Source organism: Agelaius tricolor, unplaced genomic scaffold (assembly GCF_023055355.1).
Source record: "Agelaius tricolor isolate 1412-34295 unplaced genomic scaffold, bAgeTri1.0.p SCAF_6, whole genome shotgun sequence".
NCBI lineage: Eukaryota > Metazoa > Chordata > Aves > Passeriformes > Icteridae > Agelaius > Agelaius tricolor.
This window is the reverse complement of record NW_027269266.1, coordinates 4,303,996-4,329,241: the sequence shown is the minus strand read 5'-3', so window position 1 is coordinate 4,329,241 and position 25,246 is coordinate 4,303,996. Positions and strand designations below refer to the sequence as shown.

Genomic DNA, 25,246 nt, shown 5'->3' with positions numbered 1-25,246 from the left:
GTGTTGCAATATTCTGAGCTCAATGAGAACAGCTGTGTGTTGATGGAATTTTTTATTTCAGAAGCAGAAAGTTTTGTGCAGCCTCATTGTCATTTGAACAAATAGCAGAAAAAGCTTTCCAGGCACTAGTTAGGCAAGCCTGGCTGGTGAAACACAGTTGGTGAAAGCAGAAATACACTGCACTAGCTTTTTGCATTCCATATTTCTGGCTGCCCTTGATCAATTGTGAATCCTAGTCTCTGTGATGATAAGGATTTATTAGCAGAAATTAAAACTAAGCATATGTTGGGAGAGGAAGACCACGTGTAAATAAGTGTTTCTATCACTACAAATGCTTCACTTGATATTTGTGAATAAGAAACAGAAGTAAACACCTTCACATTTTCCAGAAGTTGAAGTATCAGCACTGAGTATGCAATAAGGAGCTTTGGCAATATTATCTGTATTAATTATTTGTGGTGTGATTCCACATGGCACTCAGCATGGCCCTGCTCTGGTTGGGTGGTGCTGGGTTCTGAGCACTTGAGTAAATCTGGTTTTCAGTTCAGTAGTAGTTACTCTTACCTGGAACTCATTAAAATGTCAGTGCTTTCATGTTTCTCATTAACTCTCAGTGTTTCCACTCAATTGTCCCCTCAGTTTTTTGGGATCAGTTCTGCAGAATTTTTCCCTGAAAGCACCTTGAGGCTGTAGCTCACTCTGAGTAGGTTTAGTTGAGCTGTTCAGTCAGAGCTGTCACTGACACAGTGACTCGTGGAGGAGAAGGTGGCAGGGTCTGGAGCACAAGGAAGAACTGGTTATATTGAAATCATGGAGCTTTGTGGTATCTCTGTTAAACAGGGGTCTTCACAAGGAAAATCTCTGCTTATTTGTGGTGTCCCAGCTCACTGAAAATGTAATCAGGAGACAAATGGCACCATCATCAGTGTTCTCTCTTGCTTTCTGTGTTAGTGCAGGTCAAGTGTTATCAGACATGGTTGTTTTGCCTCCAGAAAAACATCAGAGAGCAGTGGACTGCCCATGGCAGACAAGCATTTCTCATTTGAAAGAAGAGCAATGTCTCAGTTACAGCCTAAATGAGAGACATTTATTTTGGGGGCATGAAATGGCACTGCTGCTGAAGGCCCCATGCTGAGGGCTGGGACTGACAAAGTGATTTTCACAAAGAACAGTATATTTCTTTCACTTTGTGAATATTTGATTGTGTTCATAATTTTAATATTTTTCTTTGAAGTTGTAATAAAAATAAATTTTATACGTACAAGTCTTCTGCAAACACCACAATTAATCAGGCCACATTTCCTTTGTGTCCTTGTTCCCTGATCTCTTTGTACTTGAGTACTTCCAGAGATCTTCCATGTCCCCTCTTCTGTGGCAGGACAGGGAATCACTGGGTTCTGTAGCAGTTCTCAAAGCCACCTTTGCTCACTGGCAAGTTGTGTTTCCTCTCACAAATGCAGTAATTTGGATATCTGTCTCATTTACTCAGGTCACTCCAAGAACATACCACTTCTTGAAATACCAAGTTCCCTGTCAAATTTGGCTGAATTTGACCACTAGTTTCTTAAAATAAGGGGGGGAACCTGATGGTTAAACTTGAGCTTTAAAAAGTAGGATGAGAGCTCATGTCCAGGATGAGATCATATCACACTTCATTTCCCTTCTCTCTAGATGATTCACAACGAAAGCAATACGAGGAATGGCTGCAGGACACACAACAACTGCTCCAAATGCAGCAGAAGTACCTGGAGGAGCAGATTGGAGCCCACAGAAAGTCCAAGAAGGCCCTTTCAGCCAAACAGCGCACGGCCAAGAAAGCCGGCCGGGAGTTCCCGGAGGAAGATGCAGAGCAGCTGAAACACGTTACTGAGCAGCAGAGCATGGTCCAAAAACAGCTAGATCAGGTAATCATCTGGAGTGCAGACTGTTCTCCTTGGCACTGAGCTCTCACAGGGGTAGTGAGTCTCTCCTTCAAATCTTCTGAAAGACACCGTGGAGCTCTACCTGAAGGAGCCACTCCCTGTTTTGTTCTGTGTGTGTAACAGCAGAAGTGTTACACTCTGCTGTGTAAACACTCTGGAGTGTAGGTGACACTGGAGCTGCAAAGGAATATTCTGTGACAAACATGACAAAAAGCTGGGTTAATACTTGGGGAAGAGGGGAATTCCTTGGCAAAATGACTTGGAGCAGAGTTCTTGGCACCATGCAAAGCAAAATGAAACATTCAGAGAAAAGTTTTAGCATGCAGGGCTTTGTTTCAGTCTTGAATGAATGTCCTAACTCAATGTCCTTTTTTTTTTATAGTTTGAAAATCTATTTTTATTATATCTTTAGTGTTAGGCTAGTTTTATGGTCTGTCTCATTCCTAGATGCTGATGATCAGTATTGTGTCATGGAATAACACAGGTCAGAGGGATGTCTGGAGATCTTTTAGTCATGATCAAAGCAGAAGTAGCCTCATGATTAAATCAGGTTACTCAGCACCTTGTCAGTCAAGTTCTGTAAGTCTCCAGGGGAAGAGATTTCCCAGCCTTTCTGGGCCCCTGTTTCTACATGTAACTACTTCCACTGGGCTTTGTTTTCCTTTCCTTACATTCAGTTTGAATTTCATGTATTGTAACTGTGATAATAGTGAGATGAAACCTGTGATAATTTTGCTAATATGCTTTGCCCACCAGTAGTTAGTGCTGTATTCCTCAAGACTTTTATTATAAACTACCTGGCATGATTTTCAGGATCAACTAGTCCTGCTGAAAATGAAAATGCTTTAGAATTATCCTTTATTGGTATGAAGGAAAAAACTTGGCAGCAGACAGCTTGGAATGAAGTCCTGAGCAATATCTGACCCTCGAGTTCTGCTGTATTGCTTCAAGACAAAGTATGTGCTGGATGGGATATTAGTTGGCTCATCTTTCCACTGTGTGGAAGAGGGATGGAGTGGGTAAATTATTTCTACATAATTTTTTTCCCTTTCCACAATGAATCACTAGTAGAACAAATGCAAAAAAAATTCCCTTTAACCAATTTTTATTGTACATACAACAGTCTAATCTTTTGTTGGAGTTAGACTGAAGTAACAGCTGTTAACCATGCCATTGCTGGCAGATCCATTTACTGCCCCATAATTAAGGTTCTCCTATTGGTAATTTTTAAATTTAAGTTTAATCTCCTGCTAGCAGAAGCCATGCACTGCCCTGTAGCCACTGATTTAGACCAGTGGTTGATTCATCCACGTCCTAAGCAGCATTTTGTTCTGTACCTAATAGGAGCTTAAATGAGGTTTAAAGCATAGTTTTAACCACCTTCTATTGGAAGCAATTTGCCACTCTTTCAAATCAGATCAAGTCATTTTTCTGCAATCAGTTTTTGAAAAGTCTCTGTATGTATGGAGAGAGAAAAGAGCTCCTGGATCCCTGGGAGTGGCTGGTCCTGGACACAGGCCCAGAGAGCACAGAGCTGACGGTGCCCCAGGAGCTGATGTGAGTCAGGGTGATTGGCCAGGCATGGAGCCACACAGACACTGCCAGATGGCCCCTGTGGCACCGTGCCTGTGCTCACAGGCTCTGCCCTGCCCTCCCTGCACTGCTCAGGGCCTCTGGGTGTGCTCAGCCCCGGGCCTTGGACACCACAGCTCATTCCAGGGACAGTCATGCCTGGTCCACCCCTGGAGGTTGTGGTGCTTTGGGGGCCTCATGGTACAGCCCCACAGAGCCAGCACAGGTTTAGTGCTGTAGGACCACAGAGAAGCCCTGGAGCACTGGGTCTATGCAGTGCAGATGGATCCAGTCAGTGGCTCTGTGCAGTAGCACTGTTTATCCAGCAGTGTCAGTGCCAAGGCAGAGCTCATAAATCATCTTGGACCTGGGATTATTGTGTAAATAACCTTCTGGGTGCATCTGTCCTGCAGCATGAAGTGTGTCCTATGGCATCACTGTTACCCTGAGCTTTCTGTCTTAGTCCTTGCTTCAGATAAAGGAGAGGGCTACACACAATTCAAAATACATTACAGAGCTTCTCTATCCCTACATAAGTTGTGGAAGTCATAATCAAATGAGCAGAAGAGAGAGGGAGATTTTCCATAATGTATGTATCATCAACCAGTGCATTGCAAATCCTTCTATTTTTGTTTTAGTTGGGTCTCTGCAGTGTTTCTGAAAAGCTCTTGCTTGTCGAGTTGACAGTGTTGTGTCCTTCCCTCAACTTCTCCTGTGTGTCTAAGCTACAAGGCATAACTTGTAGTGCCCATGTTGAGTTTATTTTGGTCTTAAAATCTTAAATTTTCAAGCAGCAGTTGCAATTTTCATCTGATATGGGGTGTTTGAGGATCTGCCTGTGAACAAATGGGAATATCCATCACTGGTTTCCTGCAAACTTTTCCTTTCCAGTTACATCTTTTTAAAATGTTGCTGATGTGTGAACATCATCCATCTCACTGTTTCCCTTTTCCTGTCAGTTCCCAACTGTTGTATTCTGTGCATGGATGATCAGATCTGTAGGACAAGGATCACTGCTGGTTTAGGTTTGTATATTCTCTCAGTGAATCTTGATGTGTAATTAGAACTTTAAGACACTGCTGTTTTGTCTGAGGCCTTGAGCTGGGGAGTATTTCTGATGAACTAGTGGCTGTTTAGCATTAAAAACACGGCAGAAATTCTGAGGTTGGTTGTCTCCTGGAAGTACAGTGGTGAGTTACATGCTTTATGCTGCTCACACAGGCAGTTTGTGGCAGAGGTGAATAATGACTGTTTCAATGTTTAGATCCGGAAGCAGCAGAAGGAGCACGCGGAGCTGATTGAGGAGTACCGGATCAAGCAGCAGCAGCAGCAGCAGCAGCAGCAGTGTGGGATGGCCCCACATTCCATCATGCCAGGGGTCCAGGGCCAGCCTCCCATGGTTCCAGGAGGAACAGCACCAGCAATGAATCAGCAGAGCTTCCCCATGGTAGCACAGCAGCTCCAGCATCAGCAGCACGCAGTGGTGATGTCTGGGCAATCCAACCCCACCAGGATGCCAAATTTACCCGGGTGGCAACCTGCCAACCCTGCGAGTCACATTTCCATGAATCCAGCGAGGATGCAGCCTCCAATGACACCACTGCCAATTACTCCTGGTGCACCAGCTCCTGTGCCTGGCCCAAATGCAGCTGCACAGTCAGGGCCACCCCCAAGGGTGGAGTTTGAGGACAACAACCCTTTCAGTGAAAGCTTCCAGGAGCGGGAGCGCAAGGAGCGCTTACGGGAGCAGCAGGAGCGGCAGCGCATCCAGCTGATGCAGGAGGTGGATCGACAGAGAGCTCTGCAGCAGAGGATGGAGCTGGAGCAGCACAGTATGATGGGGCCTGAAATGAACAACAAAACATCTTTATCTCAGATACCTTTCTTCAATTCTGAGCTGCCTTGTGATTTCATGCAAACCCCTCGGCCCATGCAGCCGTCCCCACAGCAGCAGCAGCAGCAGCAGATGGGGCAGATCCTGCAGCAGGGTGCTGTGACCTCCCCTCCTGCCACCAATTTTATGCAAAGCACAGAGCGAAGGCCAGTGGGACCTGCAGCTTTTGGACCTGATGCATCTGCTGGTGCAGGTGGAGCCCCCAATTTCCATAATGTAAAACAAACTCATGGGAATCTCCCTGGGGCTGCCTTTACGCAGAACCAGGTCAGGCCTCCGTTCCCTTCCGCTGTCCCTTCATCTCCAGTGCTGGGGGGCAGTGCCCCATGTGGGTCGGACACTGGTGTGCCCCAAGCTGCAAACATCCCTGTATCAGGCCAGTCTCTCATCCAGCTCTATTCTGACATAATCCCAGAAGAGAAAGGCAAAAAGAAAAGGACACGGAAAAAGAAAAAGGACGACGATGCCGAGTCCATAAAAGCCCCGTCAACTCCGCACTCGGATATCACGGCACCATCAACCCCGACCATTTCTGATGCTACCTCCACCCCCACAGTGAACACCCCCAACGAGCCAGGGCACCAGGATGAACTGGAGTCCGTGGAGCTAACGGGCCCCTCGACATCCAACACAGGAGAGAGTTCCCCAGAGCTGGAGGGGAAGCTCCCCAGCAGCAGCAGCGTGTCCCAGAAACAGCCCGGGGGAAATGCAGAGGCTGAAAAGGCTAAAATGGACACACCCAGCAGCCTCCAAGAAGTTAAACTGGAAAAGGCAGAAACTGATCAATGCTCAGGTCAAGCTGAGCCTAAACCAGAAAATCCAAGCAGTATTAAGGTGGAGGAGGATAAGGTCACCTCACAGCCAAGCTCTTCAGCTCCGAGTCCAGCACAGCCACCCGGTGCCCTGGCAGCCAAAGGGGAGTCAGGGAATGAACTGCTGAAACACCTGCTAAAAAACAAGAAGTCCTCATCTCTTCTAAATCAGAAACCAGAGAACAGTGGCCGAGCAGAAGAGGAGGCTTCTGGGGATAAAAAGTTAGCAGAGAAGCAGAGTCCAGCTGAAGCAATGGTGAGCCTGGTACTGGTTTTGTTACACTGTGGTCAGCAGCAGCCCAGCCTAGCCTGTGCCTTACTGTGGGCATGTGTGGGGACATAACCTGCCTGTTCAAGGGTGGAGGAAACAGCTTTAAGGAACTTTAGCCTCTTTCCTGCCTTTTTTCCACAAGTAAATCACCTGTGCTGAGCAAAGAATGAATTTTAATATAGCTTCTTAGGTCAGCATATTCAGAAGTCACTAAAATGTAAAAAAAATATATTTTTCTATAGAAAATTGTCTTCAAAAAATACCACTTCTTAATATTAAGGCAGGATTTTACAGTATGATTCCTAATTATTCACTGGTATGTACAGAACATGATGTATCTCCTTTCTCCTTTGACTCCACCTGAGTTGTCTGTATGATCTATTAATTTATAAGGTCTTTAAAAACAGACCTAAAGAAAAGTGCTTTCTGTGTGGAGGTAGGATGCACTTTATACTTAGACTTGTTGGTCATTTTATTGTAATCTTAATCTCTGCTTTTGGATTTTGACTGCCTAAACTCTAAATTCATTCTTAACACGAAATTTAAATGTGTTTAAAAGAAAAAAAATACTCATAAAAGTAAAGGTAATTGTGAGCAGCACGTAATTAACCGTTAAACATCCACAGTTAAAACATGTGATAGGGATATTAGAATACTGATGGTAGGGTTCATGTAGAGCTGTTTAAAATAATAATGAATTTTTTAAGAATGGACTTTCTTTTGGCTTGCCCCTGTAGCATTAGCATCCCATCCTGATGCTTTTACCCAGCTTTGCTTCCATGGGAAGAAAGGCTTTGCAGATTTGTACTGGAAGTATTTAAGCAAGTGGAACAATCCAGAAAGATTTCACAACACATTTTTTATTGCTAACCTCAAAATACTTTGGTATTATATTAACTTCCATGCCTCTCTTCTGCCACCAAGTCTGTCTTTCATTAGGCCCTTGTGAACATCTCCAAGGTTTCATGCACATGTAACTTCATTTTAGGGGGTATTCAAAAGAGAATGTTACTGGCCTGTGAGTTTTTAATGATGTTTTCAGATGTCAGTGGTGTTAATGGGAGGTCATAATTCTGTCTGTAGGGACAGTTTAGCAGTTCCACCTGCCAGTAAAATCCACTTTGTTATCAGTGAGATTTATTACTCTGAGCCTGTGCTTTCAGAATCATGCAGTAAATTGAAGTGAACTGTGTATTAACATGTCAAAAATTCTGCTGCACTTCCTTTTTTCACCCAGCAAACTGCAGTAGCCCAGATGCAAGGTACATTTGGGTGCAGTAACAGCCAGCTCCAGAGAGCAGATGGAGGACCTGAAACCAAGAAGCAGAGAAACAAGCGGGCTCAGAGGACGGGAGAGAAGGCAGCTCCACGCTCCAAGAAGAGGAAAAAAGAGGAAGAAGAGAAGCAGGCAGTTTATCCTAATGCAGATACCTTCATCCAGCTGAAACAGGTGAGTGTGCAGGGGCTGGCAAAGGCAGCCCAGAGGCCATGTGGAGCTGTGGATTTCTCCCAGTGGAAGTGAAGTTGATGCTTAAGTTGAATTTTGAGCGCAGGTTGGGGAAAATGTGAACTTCCACAAAATCAGGGAATTTAAAGTTTGGTGTTTAATTTTGGGAGGTGGGCTGACATGGCAGGTAGTCCCAAAGCCACAGAATTCCTGTCAGCTCTGGCAGCCTCTGGATGAGTGGCAGGGAGCTGGAGCTGAACAATTTCCTGAGAGTGGATAAATTCCAATTCTTCTTTTAAATTAGAAACCACTCTACTGACTGGAGAATTGCAGTGTTCTGTCTTAGACTTAATTTCTGACTTTTATTTTCTTTTAATACAGCAACTTTCTCTTCTGCCTTTGGTGGAACCAATAATTGGAGTGAGCTTTGCACACTTTCTCCCTTATGGCAGTGGCCAGCTCAATGGTGGAAATCGACTTGTGGGAAGTTTTGGCAGTGCTACTCTTGATGGGGCTTCAGATTACTACTCCCAGCTCATTTACAAGGTATGGTTTTAATCTGAATTTCTGTGGTGTGCTCTCTGTGGGAAGAGAAGTCCATTATATTATTACTCCTAGTCAGAGTTCTTGCCTTTTATGCAACTAGAAGAAAAATAATCTTTTATTGCTAGACTAGATAGTGTGCAACAGTCACCATTGTTTTACTCTCTGAAAGTGAAATTGGTTCTGGAAACTGTTGTTGTAAACTAATGAAAAACTGCAAATGCTCTTCTAACAAATGGATGCTAAAGAATGAAAATTGTAATTACAGTTTTGTGGAGCAGAAAAGACTGAATTCTCAGTATTTTGCAAAGTCTTTGAAAGCATTAAACATTTCTTAATGTGAATTAAATAAGAAATAGACTTTTTCTCATTTGCCCACCAAGCCCTAACTAAGACCCTGGGAACTCTGAACAAAATAGACTGTTTGTTGATGAGTTAATAACCCACAGCATTTAAAACTTAGTCTCTGAGATCAGAGTGGCAATACTGGATGGGCAGTGGGATACTGAACAGACAGAATCAAATTTGCTGCTTGGATACCCTAATTAAAAACCTATTAAATCCAGTGGTGTTTTCTCCAGCCTTACACAGTGTGTTAGCTGAGAATGGGACATACAGAAATAGTTCTTGTGGTCAAAAGTAAGTAATGAGGATTAGCTTTGTGGGCATGACTTCAGGAACAACAGATACTGAAGTTCTCATTTAATTTTCATTTAAAATGTGGGCAGTTGAATAAACTGGTGAGAAGTAGCCCAGAGTATGAACTTGCAGAGTATCTGCTGCTCCATGGTGGCTGCTTCAGTGGTGGCTGCTTCAGTGACAGCTGATCCTGTGCTGAAGGTGAGGCAGCTTCCCCTTGAGGGGCAGCTGGGGAGGCTGACTTGGTCATGGTGCTGGAGAGTCACCGTGGAACAACTCTCAGCATGGAGTTGGGGCCTCTGCTGAAACTGGGGGAACTTGTTTGAAACCGTTCCTTACAATGTTCTTAGTGCATTTTTGTAAATCTTTTGGCTGTGTATTTGGCAGTGTTTACTCATGTGAACTGTTTCTCTGATATCCCTGATACAAGAAAAGCCAATCATTGTGTTTTGTACAGTAGATACTTCTGTGTCTCATGCTTGGGTCTCAGCTATGGCTGCATATCAGTTCTACCTCTGGCTCTAAAACTCTGAGTGGGTTGCATTGTCTGGTACTGGAACAGGGCAGGTTCTCTCCCTCTGTGATGGGGTTCACAGGGGTCTTGGGATGAGAGAAGAGACGAGGATCTGACTCCGTGTTTCAGAAGGCTTGATTGATTATTTTATGATAAATATTATATTATATTATATTATATTATATTATATTATATTATATTATATTATATATTATATTATATTATATCTATACTAAAAAAATAGAAGAAAGGATTTCATCAGAAGGCTGGCTAAGAATAGAATAAGAATGATAACAAAGGCTTGTGACTGACCAAGACAATCCAGACAGCTGGACTGTGATTGGCCATTAATTAGAAACAACCACATGAGACCAATCACAGATCCACCTGTTGCATTCCACAGCAACTGATAACCATTGTTTACATTTTGTTCCTGAGGCTTCTCAGGAGAAAAAATCCTAAGGAAAGGATTTTTCAGAAAATATCATGGCTACACCTGTGTTGATCCTGCTTGATGATTCTTTAATCCCTGTCCTGCAGCAGAACAATCTGAGCAATCCCCCGACACCCCCGGCCTCTCTCCCTCCCACGCCACCGCCCGTGGCCTGCCAGAAGTTGGTCAATGGCTTCGCCACCACCGAGGAGCTCGCGGGCAAGGCCGGCGTGCTGGGAGGCCATGATGGTAAGGCTCGTGTGTGTTGGGGCTGTAAGGTCTGTCCTGCTTCTAGCAAATGGCAAAATAGATCTCAGAATCACAAAACATGCTGAGCTGGAAGGGACCCACAAGGATTATTGAGTCCAGCTCCCAGCCCTGCACAGGACACCCCCAGCAATCCCACCCTGTGCCTGAGAGCGTTGTCCAAATGCTCTTGGAGCTCTCTCAGGTTTGGTGCTGTGACCACTGCCCTGGGGACCCTGTTCAGTGCCCAGCCACCCTCTGGGTGAAGAACCACATAGATATCCACCCTAAACCTCCCCTGACACAAGTTCAAGCCATTGCCTTGGGTCCCTTCACTGGTGACCAGAGAGGAGATCACACCTGCCCCTCTGCCCCCCATCATGGGGAAACTGGAGGCTGCTGGGAGTCCCCTCAGACTCCTCCAGGTGACCTCCTCTGATGCTTCTCAGTTGCAATGCTCCTTTATAAAAACAAAATGCCCAGACTTCTCAAGGTTCTAATCATGACTTTAGCTAGCCAGCAATATTTTACACCAGTATAGTGTCAGGTGTTGGTGCCTTTGCCTTGTTCCCATTCAAAAACATGCTGAGAGCTAGACATACTCCTAAAAAATGAGAAAGAAAACCTTAGGATTAGTTTTTTAGGTCCAGTACAAATGACTGGCATGAGCTCCTTGGTTGAGTGAGCTCAAAGCAGCCTATCCAGAATGTGTGCAGGCAGTGTGTATTTCCTGGTACTTACAATTTGGACAGTTAAAATTGCTTTCTGTTCTTTATACTGGGTCTTTGTAAACACCATTCAGTGATTAAAATCCTTTTTTTCACATTCCTTTTCCTTTGTTGTTGAAAAATTGTTGATTTTTTGTACTTTTGTGGGTTTTTAAGTAAACAAACATCCTCTCATTGTGGCAGAAGACACACTCAAAAGTCTTTCAGGCCCTGTTTGCTCAAAATTTGCAGGTTTTTGTAAAAATGGAAGTTAATCCTGAATGGTCACAATTTTTTGAACTCCCAAATGTCTTGAGAGTGGTGTCACCCTGAGGCCCCACCCACACCCAGCAGGCAGCATGTCTGTCACTGCAAGAGCTGTCCAGATGTCTCATTGTGCTGTGCCTCTCTGGTTTCAGTTACCAAAGCTCTGGGGCCAAAGCAGTTCCAGTTGCCTTTCAGACCACAAGATGATTTATTAGCCAGAGCAATGGCTCAGGGCCCCAAAACTGTGGATGTTCCTGCTTCCCTTCCAACACCACCTCACAACAACCAGGAGGAGTTAAGGTAGGTTTTACTTGACATCTACAAAAAGGTATTTGGAGCAGATTCTGTGATCTTTCATTGGATGAGACTGTGAAGGTGTGGAGAAACAAAATCCTTTTTGCACAGGCACAGAAGGGCAGAGAATGGAATGGGATCATTTTAACTCTCAACATTCCAAGTGTAGAGAGCGGCAGAGTGAAGTAGGTGATTCCATCCATTGCTAGACTTTAGATTCTGTTAAATTGTTAGGGATTCCTTACCTTGTCTTTTAAAAGTGGAAGAAAATGGTACAAATAGGTGCTTTTCCTGGAGCAATGAGATGCTGCAGTGACAGGTGACTGCTGTAGCAGCAGCAAGACTGTGCAGGAGCCAGCCTGAAACTGCAGAGCTCCACTCAGTTTCCCAGGTGAGAAACACTGGAACATGAGTCTCCCTGCAGAGATCTTCCCTTTTGCCTCCCTTCCACTTGCCTGCCCAAAATAAGGGTGTCTGTGAAACACTGGAGCCAGACAATCTAAATATTAAAACAGTTCAAATATTAAATGCTCATTATTTTACCCTGGTGGATAGAGCCATGGGGAGCAGAGGGTTTGGCTTTGTTAGTGTCTTTGTTTTCTCTATGGATCTTTCCCAAGAAATGGAATATGTGTGCAATGGAATATGAGATACCCAGAGGTGATGGCCAACCACCTACTTGTGTTCTGTGACCAGGAACAACCAGCAAGTTCATTTTAGTTCCCTGTCATGATTTATAACTTTGGCTTACCAAAAGTTTAGCCCCTTTTCAAACCAGCTTTTTTGGGTTTTGTTCCAGGGTTCAGGATCACTGTGAGGACAGGGACACTCCTGACAGCTTTGTTCCTTCTTCCTCTCCTGAGAGCGTGGTGGGAATGGAGATCAGTCGCTACCCGGACTTGTCGGTTGTAAAGGAGGAGAACCCAGAACCTGTCCCATCTCCCATCATTCCCATCCTGCCCAGCAGCACTGGGAAAGGTGAGGCTGCAGCAGAGGGAGCACTAACAGCTAGGATTGGTTTTCTGTCTGTTCCCTTAAGTGTAAGATTAACCTGCTGTATTCTGGTTCATTTTCAGGTTCAGAAGCCAAAAGGAATTACATAAAATCAGAACCCGGTTCAGGAGCCTTACCTGGTTCTGGCTTCTTCTCCTCCCAGCTTGGACCATCCCAGAACGGTCCTAAATCTGGCCTTATCTCTGTAGCAATTACTTTACATCCCACAGCTGCTGAGGTAAAAAGAATAAGCATGTATTGTATACATAGAGTACAACAGCAGTTAATTTGGGTTATGTGTAGTGACTCTGAGGGGTTTACAGTGCAATAATCATGCTGTTGCAATCTTCTAATAGTTTGTATCTCTGCTGTCTGAGCTGCTTGTCAGATGTAAACAAATTATTTTGGTTTTTATTCCTCTTTTTAGAACATCAGTAGCGTTGTAGCAGCATTCTCCAACCTGCTCCATGTCAGAATTCCCAACAGTTACGAGGTCAGTAATGCTCCAGATGTCCCATCCTCCATGGCAGCCACCAACACTCACAGAGGGAACCCATCCATGGAGTACAGGCAGCACTTGCTCCTGCAGGGTCCCCAGGCAGGATCCATGGGACCTGCCAGGATCGTGGGGCCCTATGGACTGAAGCAGCCCAATGTGCCATTCCCTGCCAACAGCAATGGTGAGTGGGCTTGAACCTCCCCTGCTCAGTACCAGGGATTAACTGAGTCAGTACTGATGCATCTCAGCCTCATAAATCCATGCTCTAAACTCAATATTCAATATTCAGTTCTTGTTCCACATAAAACCTTTCTCTTCTTACATGATCATGTAAGTGGATGCTCCTGGATTTAACCATGAGTAGTTCTCATCCATCTCTGATTTCCATTGTTTGTTTACATCACTGTCAGTGAGGCATTTCTCCCATAATTCCTAACATTATTAGGGTTTTTTATGTCCAGTCTGGTTTTAAATACCTCATTTGAAGATTGTTTCCATGCTAAAAAGCTTGACATGATTGTTCAAGCCTGTATTCCCGTGTTACTTAATTTTGTGATTTTTTTACACAAGAATGTGTTTTTGCCTGGTTTTCACAGTTGTTTTAGATCTGATTTATACAATTTATCTGTCAGATCAAGGTTTAAAGCCCTCCTTCCATGCCCTATTCAGGAGGGTGGCAGTCCTCTAGACCAGTGAAGAATACTGTGATCTCATAAATCTGCTTTGATCTGATGCAGCCTCTGACAGAAAATCTGTTCCCCAGGTCTGGCTGGCTACAAGGATCACAGCCAGAGCATGGCAGAAGGCTCAGCCCTAAGGCCTCGCTGGTGCTCCCACTGCAAGGTCGTGGTTCTGGGCAGTGGTGTCAGGAAATCCTTCAAGGACCTGCCCTTCCTCAAACAGGTCAGTGCTGAGGTGCCAGGGCAGGGCCCTGTGCTCAGCTGGGCTCCTTAAAGCAAGGGATGGCACAAAGTCCTGCTTGTCCTGCCAGCCAAGAGCACTTCAGCTTCCTGTGCTGTTCCCCTTCCTTGTGTGTCCTGATTCAGGTGGGACATTCAGGCACATCTGCAGTACAGCTAAAAAATGGCAAAGTTGTTGTTACTGATACAAAATGAATCCCAGGACATTTCATAAAACAGGTCCCATCTATGGGACTTCTCAAAGCTCTGCTACCAGCCTCCTTCCCTCACCTCTTCAGGGATCTCAATTCAAAAAAAAGCTGATTTGTGAGGCAGCCACGTTGCTGTGTCAGGAATTACTGTAAGAGCAGGAATGCTTGCACTCCTTTTGGGCAGGAATCAGATTTCAGTTGCAATCTCATGGCCTTACACTGGGAGCTGTCATTCCTTCAAAGAATGCCATTGCTCCTCAGTGACCAGGAGGTGACTACACCACAAAGACACAGCCAGAACTTGCAGAGAGTAAAGTGTTCTTGCAGACAGGAATGCACTGAATTCCCAGTAAGGTTTTGCAGATGGATCAGGAGATAAAACAGTGTGATGTGGCTTTGATTAGGCTGAAATGAGACATTCTTTTGCCATCTAAAGATAAAAGAAAATGGATTTTTGCTTTGCAAGAGTGCCTATGGAGCAGATGGGTGCATGGTGTAGAATGCTTTATTTTGATTGTTAAACTTCTGTGAAAGGCAGAAAATGCTGAAGAACAGGGGTGTAAGTGATGGCAATGTTAGATCTGTCAAATAATCAAGTATTTATATCACAGCATCCCTCATTATTTCACAAATGTTCTGCAAATAAAAGAGTTTCCAGCCAGATTGGAAGACTTGTTTCATTACACTTACTATGTGAAGAATGGTATTAAAATGCACTTCTTACACTCTTCTGTGTTTGATTCCCAGGATTCCCAAGAAGGCTCAGATAAAATGAAGGACATTGTATTCTGTAGCAACAACTGCTTTGTTCTTTATTCAGCAGCTGTGCAAGCAAAAAACTCAGAGAACAAAGTAAGTATCAAACACTGGCAGACCCAAGTGAGCTGAAATTATTGCAGCTATTTGTTGGAGAACAGAGAGGGGCCGAGGGGGAAGTTTGCACTTCATTTGAGAGGTTTATAAATTAATTGCTCTATATTCAGACATTGAGATTCTGAACCAGCAGCATGAATTAAAAATCGTATTTGCAGAACTTTGTGTCTGACAGATGCATGGCAGAAAAGCCATCACCTTTGGCTCCCCTCCCAGGCTTGGAAGATGCAGTCTCAAAAAATGAGTGATTCAAGTTCTCTGGGCATTGTAAACAGCCACAGTCATGTTTTTAAGGGGTATATCCTGTATTTGGATTTGGCTTGTACAGTTAAAACTAAAATTACAGCTGTGAAAATAATAATTGAGCAGCAAGTTTGTAAAAAGAGTTTAATTTGTTCAGTGTAACTGGGAAAATAGAATCCTGTTCCCTGACTTTATTTGGGTGAAGCTAGCATTTTAAAGCATTGATTACCAAAACACCAGCAAGGAGCCCGTGAGCTGACAGTGACCAGGAGAAGGAGTTTTTTATTACTGGAGAAGTACATCTGAAGAAGTTCATTCAGCTGAAGGTGAAATTAGGGCAGGGAATTTTCTCAGGTGGTCCCAAATGATGATGGTGATTCTGCTGTAGTTCTCTACCTGCAGACACTGCAAGGGGTGTCTGACACCTGAGAGAAATGGGGCATCATTTCTTGCTGTCTCAAGGGTCATTCAGTAAGGGGAACTTAAATTTATCTAATTATTTAATCATTAAAAGTGAAATAGTCTTCACTGAAGACTGAATGATCTTGTTGAGTTTCTCACAGTTGAAATTTTTTGAGTACTTCTTTTAACTAACTTGTCTTCTGCTGTTTCTAGATCAAATGTACCTTTTTTTCCCTAAACTATTGGACAGAACAGGCTGTGTCCTTCAAGCTTTACCTATTTAATATGTTCTCATAGTCCTGTATAGACTGTATAGTTTGAAGCCTTCCTTCAAGTGTATCCTACTTACTTTCTCAGGAGGGACTGAATTTAAAAAATACAACCTGGAGAAGATAACTCTGTGTACATCCATATCCTTTTAGTGTCCCATGTAGCTCATTTTCAGTTGTTGTATAAACAGGGTAACATTCCTCTACAAGTGCATCAGCATGTACCTAATTTAGTTAATTAAATGTCATGTTCAGCCTCTTGATCCTTTAATTTACTCTTTCAAGATTAATCACACAAACCACGTTAAGCACTTCATAATATAAACTTCCTTTGTTGTTCTTGTTTTCTCTCTTAGCTTTTTGTGGGTTTTTTTTCCACAAATCTCTGCAGGTATAATTCTTGATTACTGTGACTGAATAGTTTAAGTCCTCAAGTTGTATCTAATCCAAAGCCCTGAAGAAATTCCTCCTACTTGTTTCCAGGAAAAAATTATTTTACATTAGTTCTAAATTTTCCATTTCTAGCATATATCAGATTCTTATGCTTTAAGTTAGTTTGTGACCCATATTTTAAGGTTACTTTGTGTTGTAACAGAACTTTCTAAGAATCCCTAAGAGCTAAAGCTGGCAGTCAGCTCACCAAGGGCAATTGAGGAGTTTTGCATTCAGAACCTGGACAAAGGATTTTTTGTGCTTTCTCTCATATATCAAAGGGTCACCATGTTCTAGGTAGGCTGGGAGTTTCCTGCTCCAAGCCGTGGTAACATGGGTCAGGATAATTTCATCTTTCTCTGTTGCTGCATCTTGATTTTAGGCATTTGGAGAAGCCTCTCCCATGTTTTCAGGTTATATTTAACAATCAACAAGTTTGGGATCTTTTTCTTAAAGAGTTTTCTTTTGATTACCAGGAATCGGTCCCAAACCTGCCACAGTCACCGATGAAGGAGAGGCCTCCCAAAGCATTCCATCAGTACAGCAACAACATCTCCACTTTGGATGTCCATTGTCTGCCTCAGCTGCAGGAGAAGGTTTCCCCACCCTCATCACCCCCCATCATGTTCCCCCCTGCCTTTGAAGCAGCCAAGGTGGAGGCGAAACCGGATGAGCTGAAGGTAACGGTGAAACTCAAACCCAGGTTAAAAGCAATACACAGCAGTCTGGAGGACTGCCGGCCTCCCAGTAAGAAATGGAAAGGGATGAAATGGAAAAAGTGGAGCATTCAGATTGTGATTCCTAAAGGATCATTCAAACCTCCTTGTGAAGAAGAAATAGATGAATTTCTTAAAAAACTGGGCACAACCCTTAAACCAGACCCCGTGCCTAAAGACTACAGGAAATGTTGCTTCTGTCACGAGGAGGGTGACGGATTAACTGATGGACCAGCAAGGCTTCTCAACCTGGATTTAGACCTTTGGGTCCATTTGAACTGTGCTCTTTGGTCTACAGAAGTCTACGAGACACAAGCTGGTGCCTTAATAAACGTGGAACTAGCACTGCGGAGAGGCCTGCAGATGAAATGCATGTTCTGTCACAAAATGGGTGCCACCAGCGGTTGCCACAGGTTAAGGTGCACCAATATTTATCACTTTACCTGTGCCATTAAAGCACAATGCATGTTTTTTAAAGACAAGACCATGCTTTGCCCCATGCACAAACCAAAGGGAACTCACGAGCAGGAGCTGAGTTACTTCGCGGTGTTCCGGAGGGTGTACGTGCAGCGCGACGAGGTGCGGCAGATCGCCAGCATCGTCCAGCGCGGCGAGCGCGACCACACCTTCCGCGTGGGCAGCCTCATCTTCCACGCCGTGGGCCAGCTGCTGCCACAGCAGATGCAGGCCTTCCACTCCTCCAAAGCCCTGTTCCCCGTGGGCTACGAGGCCAGCCGGCTGTACTGGAGCATGAGGTACGCCAACAGGCGCTGCCGCTACCTCTGCTCCATCGAGGAGAAGGACGGGCTCCCGCTCTTCGTCATCAAGGTGCTGGAGCAGGGCCACGAGGATCTGGTTCTGACTGACACAACACCTAAAGGTAAATTTTGTCAGCTAAGATGAGGAATTTTTGGCTTTGCTGTTCATTGTTACTGTGGTAACCAGCAGTACCTGTTTGAAGCAGCTGTTGCAGGCACTGTTCTAACAATGTTTATAGTGAGCTTCCAGGGCCCATTTTTAATACCCTGCTGTGAAGACTGTGATCACCTCTGAAGAAATTGTATAAGCTGCAGATCAGAAGAATTGTTCCAAGTCCACAGAGGAGACCCGGGACTGAGTGTTGAAAATGAACTAAAGCAGTAGGAAAGGCAGCACAGGTTTCATTTCATGAAAAGTGACTTTGTTTAAACACAGAGCCACTGCTGAGTTATCTTCAAATCAGCTGGGCTCAAATTAGGGAGCTCTAAAAACAGCTGAGTGACCACATTGTTCTCAGGGTGGGTAATGTCTCTGTCAGGGTGAAGAATGTCAGGGTGTTTATAAACACTTAGGCAGGTCTTGGAAATTGGCTCCTGGATGTGCTGGAGGCCTGTAAGCCCTCGGGTCTCAAGGCCTTGGTGCTGTGGGTGCTGATCCCCTCACAGAATGAGCACTGACTATAATCAGTCAGTGGAAATAGAATATATTGTGTCCTTGCAGAAAATCGTACTTTGCGGCATTTCTCAAGAGAAACCTGCCCATGTTCTTGTCAGAGGACTGAAAGTTTCCTGAGAACACTGAAAGCTTAATTTCTGAGAACTGAGGGTGCAGAATCAATGGTGTGTTTCTTTGGGATTTGTTAAATCCCAAAAATTAGCAACTCAACAATCATTCTCCACTTCACTTTTTAGATCCTGACCTGTTTGTATAGACAGTCAAAGACAAAAGCTTTCTCAGTGCTGGGTTCTGGTTCCCATATCCTCAGGAATTTGTTTTAAAACCAAGTGCAATAGTTTTTATTTTTTTGATCACTGTAATTCTCTCCCAATGGTTGTGTAGGTGTGTGGGATAAAATCCTGGAGCCCGTTGCTTCTGTTAGGAAAGAATCTGAGATGCTGCAGCTGTTCCCCGGCTATCTGAAGGGTGAAGACCTCTTTGGTTTGACAGTCTCTGCAGTGGCCAGGATTGCAGAATCGGTGAGTTCACCGCCCCACTTCTTGCTGGATCATCCCACTCGCTGGATAGACACATGAGAAGGGGACCAGAAAGAAGTGTGGAAAAGTAAACATTTTGTTGCACATGTAATTAAACATGTAATTATTTGGTTTTTTTTTTTCTTTCTCTCTGTTTTTTTTTTTGCAGCTGCCAGGGGTTGAGGCCTGTGAGAACTACACTTTCCGCTATGGCCGAAACCCCTTAATGGAACTTCCTCTTGCCATCAACCCCACGGGCTGTGCCCGTGCCGAGCCTAAAATGAGTACCCATGTCAAGAGGTTTGTGTTAAGGTATTTTGTTTTAATTTCACATAGTACAGCCCAGGGTTTATAGGCTGCTTTAGGGTTATTTGTGCTTTCGTCTGCTGCTTACAAACCCTGTCGTCCTTGGCTGTGAATGTGCATGCCCCAGTCAGAGGAACTGCTTTGTGTCTCCGCTAGCTGGCTTTAAGTGTCTGTATGTCTGAGAGGGTTTTTATTGGGTTTCCTGGCTGTTTTCAGAGAAATCTTCAGTTTTTCTTGTATTCTTTCCTGTTACATGCCCAATCCCTACAGGCCTCACACCTTGAATAGCACCAGCACATCAAAGTCCTTTCAGAGCACAGTCACGGGGGAGCTGAACGCGCCTTACAGCAAACAGTTCGTCCATTCCAAGTCCTCCCAGTACCGCAAGATGAAAACCGAGTGGAAATCCAACGTGTACCTGGCTCGCTCTCGCATTCAGGTCAGCTCCCACTTCAGGAAAGGGCAATTGAAAAAATTGCATATGCTTTATTAATCTCTGTTGGACAGCTAAATCTTGTAAATGTCATATCTTATATATAAATATTTATCCAAGTCCCGGTGAAAATTTGAAACTAAAACTATTGCAAAATTCCTTCCAGTCTTGTTCCAAAATTGGCAGTTTTTACGTGGTACATCAATTGCACAGATTTACCTTAAGTAAGATTTGTTTCTAATTACTATAAATATCTTAAAAATTCCTTTGTTATTGTCACCTAGAAAAAGGGTTTTTTAAAGTTCTGGGGTGGTTTGTTGTTTGGCTTTTTTAGCCTATTCCTCAAAACCATAGTAAAACTTAATAAAAATAGAAATAAAACTGTGGAAGCATGAGATGCTCAGGCCAAGCTGATGAAGTGAAACAAGACCAGCAGGAAGAGCTCAGTACTTGTTTGCCTTCATAGGAATATAGAATCCATTGCTTTTTGTCATGCTGCTGGTTTGCCCCACAGTCTGTTTTGGAAAAGCTTTGTCACTAATCCTGTCATGTGTGGGCACAGTTGTTTATTTCAGGCTGGACTTCACCATGCCTGGGTTCTGTGCAGGTATCTCTGGTCTAGCAGAACCCACTTTTATTTAAAGTGAATTTATAACCTTTACACATTCAGTGTCAGAGGGTAAGAGCAGCTTTCTCACCAAAACAGCAGCTGAGTTTTCTGAGATCTGTGTGAGGCTGGATTCTGCATTGGGCTGTTACTGCATCAATTATTTATCAGTGCTGCTTCTGTCTCTCCCCTTTCCACTGCTGGTTTGGGGCACAGTGAGGAACACAGTGTGAGTGTAAAGTTATTAACTCTCAGTGTACTTTCTGTAGGGCCTGGGCTTATATGCTGCTCGAGACATTGAAAAGCACACAATGGTCATTGAATATATTGGGACAATTATCCGGAATGAGGTGGCAAACAGGAAGGAGAAGCTCTATGAGTCTCAGGTAAGGCTGTTTGTTCATTCCCTCTTTCTCCTTCCCCATTCAGACATTCATAGAACAAAACAAATGCTATTCTGCCTGATGAATTCAGGTCCCCTGATTTGTTTTCTGCTGTGACATAAATGCAAATAGGCTTCAAATAAAACCAGAGGAGTCTACAGTGGTTGTTATCAGAGTATTTCAATGTTTAATAAATCTTATAGCACCCTGGCCAGGCAGGGAGGACACATCCTCTGTTCCAGAGGACACAGTTCTGGCAGACATGTCAGGACCTCAGTTTTTAATGAAAACTTCTTAAATCTAAAGCCACTTCCTTTGTGTAACTTTGTAACAGTGCCTATGACTGGAAGGCAGTCATGCACCCTGGATGAAAGGCAGTGGGAAGCTCTTGGGGAAAACTGAATTATCCAGAGGTTTGTGTTTATGACCCATCATCCCTCACAAACCCATGGGGACACAGGCAGTATGTGACAGTGCTTTCCCTCGTGAGCCAGTGGGCAGTGCCTGATGTGGAATGCAGAATGGAGCTGGGCCATGTTGTTGCTTCATCCCTGGCAATGCAGTCAAACCTTACCAGAGTCCTTGTGCCACTTGTGTCTTCCAGAACCGTGGCGTGTACATGTTCCGCATTGACAACGACCACGTCATCGACGCCACCCTGACGGGAGGCCCTGCAAGGTGGGTGGCCCTGGAGGGATCCCTGACCTCCTCCTGGGGCCTGGAGGGATCCCTGACCTCCTCCTGGGGCCCTGGAGGGATCCCTGACCTCCTCCTGGGGCCTGGAGGGATCCCTGACCTCCTCCTGGGCCCTGGAGGGATCCCTGACCTCCTCCTGGGGCATCCCCCGTGTTGGCCTGGGGCTGTTGGAGGCTCTGAGTTTGTGGGGTTTATTCTCTGAGCTGGTACATTCAGTCTTCAAACTGCCCCACTGTCTCTTCCATCAGCTCTTTGCTCATCTTTCAGTTACGTTTCATGGCAGCTGTGAAGAAAGGAATTTTTTTTGATCCTTGATTTTTTTTGACATTTTCTAGGTAAAGAAACAAGTACAGAGTAATGTAATTGTATGTGGAAAGGCGGTGAGCCCGTGGAGCTAAGGCCATGCTGAGGTTTGGTTCAGATTTGCCTCAAGGGATGGGTTTTCCTAAGAGGTTTCATCTGTCCCACTCTTCTTTCGTAGGTACATCAACCACTCGTGTGCGCCCAACTGCGTGGCTGAGGTGGTCACTTTTGAGAGAGGACACAAAATTATCATCAGCTCCAGCAGAAGAATCCAGAAGGGGGAGGAGGTAGGGCAGGCTCTGGCTTTGCACCCCTCTTGCCACGTGCATCCATTCTGTAATTCCTGGCCAGTGGCACAGCTTGTTTGCTCTGGGGAGCGGTGACATTTCCCTTCCCCTTGCCTGTAAAACTCTGCCTGTCCCTTACAGCACAGCCTCTGCCGGGTTTTGCTGTTTAAGCTGTCGTGGCAAATCCCAGCTCTTCCATAACCACTCTTGTGCCTTTCCTTCCAGCTTTGCTATGACTATAAGTTTGATTTTGAAGATGACCAGCACAAGATTCCATGTCACTGTGGAGCTGTAAACTGCCGAAAGTGGATGAACTAGAATGCATTCCTTGCTGTCTTTGAGGGTTGCTTGTCCCTAGGAAGAAGTGATTCACATTTTGATTTTGTCGACGGAAAATTGTTGCCTTTTTGAAGGGGGAAAAAAAAAAATCACTTCTGGAAATACAGATTTCTACACAAGTATTTAAAAAAAAAAAAAAAAAAGAAAAAAAAAGGAAAAATAACCCACCAACCAACAAGCACCAGATGCAAGCCGGCAAAATCTGAAGCTGACTTTCCAGACACGTGGAGGTGAAACTGAGTTAACAGAATGGTCCAGCACTTTTGTTTTTGAGCTCACTAAGGAGAAACTGTTTAACTTGGGCAAAGAACCGCTGGCTGACCTGCAGGAGGGCAGGTGGCCACTATGAATGTAAGACTGAAATCACCAGCGAAAGGGAGAAGTCCAAAGTGCTGGCCACAGCCTTATTTGATAAAGGGGCAGGCCCTCTAATTAAAGAAAAAAATTTTAAATAAAAGTAGACACCACTGAACAAGGAATGTACTGAAACGACTTCCTTAGGGATAGAGCTAAGGGAAAAAATAACTTGCACTAAAATACATTTAAATACTTGATTCCATGAGTCAGTTTATTGTAGTTTTTGATTTCTGTAAAATAAGAGAACCTTTTTGTATTTATTATTGAATAAGTGAATGAAGCTATTTTTAAAAAGAAAGTTAGAAGAAAGCCAAGCTGCTGCTGTTACCTGCAGAACTAACAAAACTCTGTTACTTTGTATAAAAGTGTAAATATTTTGAGAAAAAAAAATACAGTATAAAAATAGTTATTGACCAAATGCTACCAGACTCTGCAGCAGTTCGGGTGCTTATTCTCAAACGTTGATAGGGATGTTACAATATGATCTCATGTACTCACGGACACGCGATTCCCACTTCGGAATAACCAAAATCTCAATTTAAAGAGAGGGGGTTTTGTATGTTTAAAGCAGTCTCAACTGTGGTCTTATGAGAATTTTTTTAAGTAAACCTTAAGCCTGGTAAAGGCAGTGTATATTACAACTCTGACTTTTGTAGATGTTTGGGTAATTTAGATTAATTTTATTTGTATTATATTGTTGCATCCCTATTTCTTAAGTCAGGTTTTTTTGTGCTTACAATTTGTGATAACTGTGAATAACTGCTAAAACCACCCAAAATAGAGGCTGGACATGGTTTTTTTTCTTCAGCAAAAGTAGTCAAGGATTAGGTGACTGTTCAGCCTACAGATTAAATCATGTAAACAGCATAGAATGAGTTGGAGCTTCAGTCTCATGCGATAGCCTTCTTAAAAGGAAAACAAGGAAAAAAATTAGGTGTAATGTGCTTGCAGCTGCAGGACTCTGGCAATAGGATTTTGGAAAATGTAATTTAAAGATGTGTTTGTATGGATTGTTTTTGTTTACATTTCTTTAAAAAAATAAACACTGTTTTGTGTTTGCTTGTAGAAATTTAATCAGCATTTTGAACCAGGTTAGCTTTTTATTTTGTACTTAAAATTCTGGTACTGACACTTCACAGGCTAAATATAAAAAAAAATGAAGTTTTTTTTTTTTTTTTTGTGTGCACAATTAAAGTGGACTGTAAACTGTTGGTATATTCAGTAATACAGTTCTGAACTTGTAATGTATATGGCATGATGTATTTTTATCTTACAGAATAAATCAATTGTATATATTTTTCTCTTGATAAATAGCTGTATTAAATTGTTTCTTGAATATTTTTCTTCTCTTGTACAATATTCCAACATCCTACCAGTATTTGTCCTACAGTTTTTTCTGTTCTGTATAATAGTATCTAATGTTGGCAAAAAAAATACAAAAACAACACAAAAAAAAGAATTTTTTGAAGTATACAGAGTGTTATGGGTTTTGGAATTTGTGGAAACAGATTTAGAAGATCAGCATTTACGAATAAAAATATTTTACATCTATAAAGTGCCTGCTCCTGTTGTCATTTGAGGTGTCTGGTTTCTGCTTCTTCCAGGATCTGTGTCTGCTTCCACCAAGAAGTATTTTGTCTTCCCCCTTTTCCAGTGCATCCAAAATTTCACAGTGGGTGCCACGTGCTCATCTCAGCCCATGAGTTGGAACACTGCACACCCTTCCCCAGTCCCCTCCAGAGTGAGCAAAAAGGCCAGAGTGGGGTTAAAGCTCCCCATGCTGGCACTGTAACAGTGCTGGACACCAGAAACATTCCCAGCACACTCTCAGAATGGGTCCAGACTAAAGAAAGGTTCCAGACTTACCATGGAGCAGTGGGCAGCAGCCAGGCCAGAGCTGTCCCCTGGTGTTGTTGATATGCTGCACTGTGGCTGCTGCAGGATCTCTGTCCACAGCCACCACCCCACTCCAGGAGCCAGGAGAAGGAAGTCCTTGACACAGGGACTTAAAATCCAGCTCCAGAGTTTCCTTGTTTACAAATAATAAATTCTCAGTGTGACAGCAGCAAGCTGGGGGCTGTGACAGTGCCTGCCCTGGGATGAGGCTTTTCCTTCTGTTCTTCCCATTCACCAGAGCCTCCTCGGTCAGCTGGGAGCAGGCACTCACAGACAGGGCAGAGCTCTGAATTCCTGCTTGCACCAGGCAGCCCAGCTGGGAGCAGGCCCCTGGCCCAGGGCTGGCTTTTCCCAGCAGATCTCTCACCCTCACTCAGGTGCTGGCCTGGCTCTGTGGCTGCACCACATCTGTCTGTGGCCAGGAATGCCCTGCAGGAACAACTGACACCATCCCAAACACCATCACCTCCCTCTGCTCCTGGAAACCAGCGCTGCTCCCAGTGACAGCAGCCTCCAACTCTCCCCACTGGGAGCAAAATGTCAAAAATTCTCTGTGGCTTCCAACTCAGACCGTAAATAAAGCAAGCT

At 43.9% G+C, this 25,246-nt stretch overlaps 1 protein-coding gene across 10 annotated transcripts in view; it reads left to right on the top strand.

The window, feature by feature from the left end:
* KMT2C (lysine methyltransferase 2C) overlaps positions 1-24,317 on the top strand; it is a 189,661-nt gene extending 165,344 nt beyond the window's left edge. For 8 of the 10 annotated variants that reach the window (XM_071428552.1, XM_071428559.1, XM_071428558.1 and 5 more), the window contains 19 exons: positions 1,672-1,904; positions 4,759-6,456; positions 7,709-7,921; positions 8,300-8,464; positions 10,155-10,296; positions 11,420-11,567; positions 12,361-12,539; positions 12,638-12,792; positions 12,982-13,234; positions 13,817-13,956; positions 14,912-15,016; positions 16,860-17,979; positions 18,918-19,054; positions 19,221-19,363; positions 19,628-19,796; positions 20,667-20,783; positions 21,385-21,458; positions 21,958-22,066; positions 22,292-24,317. In XM_071428552.1, the coding sequence (XP_071284653.1) occupies positions 1,672-1,904; positions 4,759-6,456; positions 7,709-7,921; positions 8,300-8,464; positions 10,155-10,296; positions 11,420-11,567; positions 12,361-12,539; positions 12,638-12,792; positions 12,982-13,234; positions 13,817-13,956; positions 14,912-15,016; positions 16,860-17,979; positions 18,918-19,054; positions 19,221-19,363; positions 19,628-19,796; positions 20,667-20,783; positions 21,385-21,458; positions 21,958-22,066; positions 22,292-22,384 (5,393 nt within the window). In that variant the 3' untranslated portion in view covers positions 22,385-24,317. The remainder of the gene's footprint in view (positions 1-1,671; positions 1,905-4,758; positions 6,457-7,708; positions 7,922-8,299; positions 8,465-10,154; positions 10,297-11,419; positions 11,568-12,360; positions 12,540-12,637; positions 12,793-12,981; positions 13,235-13,816; positions 13,957-14,911; positions 15,017-16,859; positions 17,980-18,917; positions 19,055-19,220; positions 19,364-19,627; positions 19,797-20,666; positions 20,784-21,384; positions 21,459-21,957; positions 22,067-22,291) is intronic. The other 2 variants (XM_071428553.1, XM_071428555.1) reach the window with 2 other exon arrangements.
* Positions 24,318-25,246: the final 929 nt, after the last annotated feature.